The sequence below is a fragment of the Oncorhynchus gorbuscha genome, linkage group LG06 (genome assembly GCF_021184085.1).
Source record: "Oncorhynchus gorbuscha isolate QuinsamMale2020 ecotype Even-year linkage group LG06, OgorEven_v1.0, whole genome shotgun sequence".
NCBI lineage: Eukaryota > Metazoa > Chordata > Actinopteri > Salmoniformes > Salmonidae > Oncorhynchus > Oncorhynchus gorbuscha.
The window spans coordinates 62,833,422-62,839,421 of NC_060178.1; the positions used below are offsets into that span (position 1 = coordinate 62,833,422).

General features: G+C 42.3%; 1 protein-coding gene across 18 annotated transcripts in view; it reads right to left on the reverse strand.

Moving 5' to 3' along the window:
• LOC124038215 (collagen alpha-1(XIII) chain-like) overlaps nucleotides 1-5,691 on the reverse strand; it is a 113,662-nt gene extending 107,971 nt beyond the window's left edge. For all 18 annotated transcript variants that reach the window (XM_046353790.1, XM_046353804.1, XM_046353802.1 and 15 more), the window contains exon 1: nucleotides 4,951-5,691. In XM_046353790.1, the coding sequence (XP_046209746.1) occupies nucleotides 4,951-5,247 (297 nt within the window). In that variant the 5' untranslated portion in view covers nucleotides 5,248-5,691. The remainder of the gene's footprint in view (nucleotides 1-4,950) is intronic.
• Nucleotides 5,692-6,000: the final 309 nt, after the last annotated feature.

Sequence of the window (6,000 nt, forward strand, 5' to 3'; positions counted from 1 at the left end):
ATTGTGGTGCAGCAGAAATATCCTTGTAACCCAAATCCAGATTTTTTAAATTAAAATCCCAGGTGGGTTCATATTGAAAAGTCAGTGCTAACTGATCATGTCAAATGTAATCATACTGTCGTTGATTAAAGACTTTTACACTATTTTAGCTGAACAGCGTGCCACTTACCTTAAAACCCCCCATTACATTTTATTACTTTATTTTGGCTCGGGACACCTGGGACTATCACGTGACAAAAGCCTCCTGGGGACCATGACACAACGGGGACCATGACACAACGTCCCAAGAACTTTCTAAAAACGTCCAGCAGATGTGGCCGCTTCGAGCCGACTGCCTTCGCGTGTTTCTGTCCAGAACCTCCAACACTTTCTATTCATTTACTGCAAGTTGAAATCTTCTCAGGAAAATGTAAGCTGCAGAGGCCTAAATGATTTCCCACGATTCGAATTCTGATTTTGAGGAAATCTCTTATTATTATTATTATTATGTTTTTGTACTCTAAGCTTTGTTGCCCGAATACATTTTTCCTGCTCTGTATCTCTGTGCTGCTCTGACAAATCACAGTAGCTGTGCAGTAAAAATGACATGTGAGCTGCTATTTCTACGCAGTTTAAACCACTCCTGTAGAAATAGAAAATGTCTTCCTGTAAGGACCGACGCCGGAGATGAGAAGCAGGTACGGGGAGTCAACATTTAATCAGGAACAGACAGTTAACAGAACAGAAACACCGTCAGCACACGGGTAAACAAAGACAAACGACAATTAATGCTGACGCAGGGAACAGAGCGGGGAACCAGACATATATAGGGAAGGCAATGACAGAGGTGATTGAGTCTAGGTGAGTCCAATAACCGCTGATGCGCGACAGGGGGAAGGCAGGTGTGCGTTTATGATGGTGGCAGGAGTGCGCAATGCTGGGGAGCCTGGCACCCTCGAGTGACGGGGGAAGAGTGGGAGCAGATGTGACACTTCCACTGATTGAAACACTCTTCTCTTCAGTTTCAGCACAAAGGCGGGGTGCCTAGCCCTGCCTACTCATAAAACCCAGAGGCTGACCTTTCAACAATACACCTCAGGTGTCAAATCCAATGTAGCAAAATCAAAAGTCTTGAGAGACATGAATTCTTTGAAAATTCTCTGACTTCCCCTGAACACATCATTATGCCACCTAAAAACTGGCCTGTTTAACATCAACAATTAACCACAAAGTGGTCTCCACGGGCTTGACAGAGGCCTAGCGCACATTTCTCCCTGTTCAAGCTCGTGTGTGTTTCAGTCCACATTCTGGGGTTCCACTTGCCCCGGTTTCCTCGCTCTGGTCCCTGCTGGTCTGTCATCCCACTGGATGTGGTTTTCTGGGCATCCAGACCAAGGCTGAGCACACAGCCACCCGCCATCTCTTGGCATGTTACCTAATGCTGCCATTCAAGAGAGCAGAAAGCACCAGTGGACTAGTGGGGATAAACGCTACATCTGCTAATAAATCAGGGAAATTAAAACAACACACTCTAGAAGTGCCAGAGACGCCTTTGTGCTCTGTCAGAGTAGAGTTATCTGGTAGAGTCAAAGCCAGGCACGGTAGGGCTGAGGCCTAGACCAGAGCTCAACCTCTCACAGTGATTTAGCAGTGAGAGGTTCAGTTCTCAGGAAGGATCAGGGCTGAGAGGTCTGTAGAACACAAGTGGATAAGAATGAGATCTCCAACTTTTTGCATGATGGAACCACCTTACAGTTCTCCTCGTGTACTGTATCTCAATATTTTGGAAACCAAGTCATTTCAAAACAACCACAGCCTCAGAAGATGTGTAGATCCTGTTATTTTATTGTTGCTCTTTAATTATTTGTTATTTTTCCATTTTCTTCTTTATTTATTTTGATTGATTTATTTATTGTTTACTTCAGTTTATTTAGTAAACACTTTCTTAACACTTCATTTCTTCTTAACTGCATTATTGGTTAAGGGCTTGTAATTAAGCATTTCACTGTAAGGTCTACTACCCCTGTTGTGTTCGGCGCATGTGACGAATACAATTTGATTTGATTTGCAGATGTGTATTGATTTAGGGCCCCTCGGGAAGCAAAGAAGGCAAGGTTCAAGTTCCTTTACAGCTGATACAACAATCAATGCCAGCGGGTATTTGGTGTGTCCGTTGGGGCCAAAGGGGGGGGGATCAGAATTTACAGAGGGCAAACAAGAGTGTGGAGTTGAATCTCTCAATGACACATGGAAATAACACGTCGATTGTTGATGAGAACAAAGGGATCAATAATGTATTTTATGTCCGGGTGTTAAATGATTCAAGACCATTGTGATTGATGATACCCATGTGTTAGTGGCACGTCTGTTAGAGAAATCAGGGTGAGTCAGGTGGGGTATAGGTTTCACAACATAATTTTGGAGAATACGCCCCAAAGGCCCTCAGTCCAGTAACAGAGATGTAGCCACAGGACAGGACAAGGGGACAGCACTCACTATAGGGCCTCCATAGCAGGGCCCCTGGGCAGCAAAGTCAGAGGGTCTTAGTATTAATCTGACTTTGGGACTGTAAAATGTTTTGTCATACTTTTAAAATAGAATGTTAAAACCAGATCAAAAACTCTGGCATCGGGTTACCATTAAAGTGGGGAGGCAGAGAGGCGGAGAATGTACCCCCCTCTTTAACCCTCCCTTTCTCTGTCCCCTAAACCAAAAAGGAGCGAGAGCCTCAGCTGCCATGTATGGACTATAACGGAGTTCGACTCCTCACCATCCATCCATCCACGTCATGATACCTGGTATCACTCTCATGTCAGTCTGCTAGTAAAGACACCACTATATTCATTCCAAGACTAAAGAAATAACATGTCTGTGATGGTACAAGTTGGGTTAATATTGATTGTTTGAAGTCCTTTCGTTACATATGTTCCTCCTCCCAGCTGGCTTCTCTATTCAGTGAGATTTAAAGTGTCTGTGGTTGTCAACCGGACCATCGGTGTGGTTTCAGCATCTTTTCGTGTCACATGTGACTGCTGAGATTCAAGGGCATCAGCACTCTGTACTGTATTTTTCTCTTGCCGTTATCCAGGTGGGAGAATACTTTACCAATGTTTGTAGTTAGTGTACAGTTCCTGTGCTTTTTCAGAGGAATAGAGAGATGGAGAGCAGAAAATATATATTCAGTCAACAAAGTTTAGAATACAACAACATGAACCACAAACATTATCCAACAAACATATGAGATATTTCCTCAAAATCAGAATGTGAATAGTGGGAAACAACTTAGGCCTCTGCAGCTTACATTTTCCAGAGAGGATTCCAACTTGCAGTAAATTAATAGAACGTGTTGGAGGTTCTGGACAGAAACACGCGAAGGCAGTCGGCTAGAAGCGGCCACATCTGCTGTTGCGTCATATTAATAATGGCCACATATATTTAAAAAACAAATCTAAACAAAGGGGTGAATCACAAATACCTCCAGCAAGACTGGAGTCAGCTTGTTTATAGGACCCCACTAGCTCCATGCTCAATAGCAGATATTCAACAACTGCAATAAGGACAAGGAAGGTAATCAAACATATAAGATTCCTAGCTATGTGAGACATGTATAATGTCAAGTCTGCTAATATCCTGATAATAACAGGTCAAGAAACAACACAGATTGCATTCTTGAATACTGAGATGAACAAAAGGGTAGCCTAGTGGTTAGAGCGTTGGACTAGTAACCGAACGCTTGCTAGTTCGAATCCCCGAGCTGACAAGGTACAAATCTGTCGTTCTGCCCCTGAACAGGCAGTTAACCCACTGTTCCTAGGCCGTCATTGAAAATAAGAATTTTTTTCTTAACTGACTTGCCTAGTAAAATAAAGGTAAAATAAAATAAATAAAAAGGGAGTCTTCTGACGTACCACTTTGAGATCCACTGCTGTCCCTACAATAAGTGCATTTACAATGATGTCCGGAGTAAAAGTGGAGGGCTGGCGGGGTTATGCAACAAAGACAGCCTAAAGTAAACAGGGGGGAAATAGGGGCCCGGTGGGACTTCAATCACAGAGAAGAGGTTGTTGGTATAACTGTGGAAGTGGCCAGCACAAGGACGCGTTGAAAAGCATATTTTAAAACAACAGATTTGATCCCAGGCCCATTCACAGTCCTGTTATCTAAACCATGACGATGCCACAAAGACGGACGAAAATGATCCTGCCATTCGGTTTACATTTAGGGATAAAAATAGACTTTGAACTAAAGCAAGCGTGCTATGGACGTGACGCACACAACCCATACATGTTTTATCCATGGAATCTACAAATAAAATAAAATCTACGTTTTTTTGGTCGCGTACACAGATTTGCAGATGTTATCGCAGGTGCAGCGAAATGCTTGTGTTTCTAGCTCAAACAGTGCAATAAGCAACACCAAACAATACATACAATCCAAAAAGTTAAAATATATATATTAAGGTGAGAGTGCATGTGTGCATGTGATGAAATAAAATATAAAATATATTGCTCTACATGCTTAATTGAAACGTAGGCTATTATAAACAAACGTATTTGAACTTTGGATATTATATTCTCGTGCATGTTAACACGAGCAGCTGGTCTAATACCAATCGGAACTGTCGCTGCTTCAACCACTTGTGGAATGAGTGAGAGACATCGATATGCGGGGTAGGCTACACATCCTATCCATGCCCTTTAAAATAAGACATGTAAACCAAATAGATATTATACATTTTTAAGTAGCCTACTCAATATTTTCATTAACGCAGCCAATGGAATGATTAAATAGGCTATACATTTTAAATAGCTTATGTTTCCCCACAGGTGTGTATTAAAAAAAAAGAAATTCCCATAACCTATTATCATTTGAACAACACAGTAAGCCTACTTGCAATGTATCACTTGAACAAAAATTAATAATATGGATAAATCCGTGTTTCATATGGAATAATTTGTCCATAACCCTTACCTCTTCCAGAATCTGATCTATTCGTCCAAAGACAACGGGTTCCACCTGCTCGAGTGTGATCCACGAGGAGAGCTGCGTATCTCTCTGTTTTTCCAGGTTTAGTATCCTGGACTTCAGCTCCGATGTACTCAGGTAAACGAGAACGCAAAATCCAAGGGACAATAAAGATAATGCGATGCAGACAGTTATACCGGACAAATCTTTCCAATTCGTCCAAAAGCGCTTTTTGCAACGGTGGTCACTGCAAGTCATCCGCACACTTTTATCAACAAGTCCCCACTTTTGATCTTCTTCCATTTTTGTTGTAAGTGTCTATTCGATTTTTATCCACTACGAAATGTAAATATTCATCGGGAGAAAGATGAAAAGCGAATCGTAAGGTATAGAAATCCTTACGACCTAACTTTTGACAGGGGGGGGGGGGGTGCAACTAACTGTCTTCTTCTCCAACCACCTTACTATCTTCAGGTGAGTGTCTATATCAAAGTCATGTGAGGCATTCTGTAGATTTGGATAAATCAACAAGTCATTTCCTATTTGAAAGGGAGCTCTATTCAGTTGCCGTGTGGTTCAGCTTTGCCATTTGATGAGCTCTTCAAAGCGGTCCTGCAGTGTCCTAGACGACAGGCTCTAGACTACTATCTCTGCGAGATCACCGGAGAGCACTCGCTGAACAGCTGAAACCCTATCCACTCACCACTCACTCACTCACTCACTCGCCTCTGTGCAGAAGTGGTTACCATGGGCCTTCTGCTCCACTGTAGAGTTGCCTACATGCTCCTCCTATTAGGCTAAATCGCGGGGCGGGATTCACGTCGGTGTTGCTGCCCCCTTTGATCCAGGACCAGCGGAGGATATTTTTAGGTGAGCACAGTTGAGATGAGAAAGGGAACATGGTAACCCCTTGCTAACCGAAGTGAAAATGACTCAAGTAAAAGTTAAAGTCACTCAGTAAAATACTGCTTGAGTAAAAGTCTAAAAGTAGTTGGTTTTAAATACGCCTAAGTATCAAATGTACATGGAATTGCTAAAATATACTTAAGTATCAAA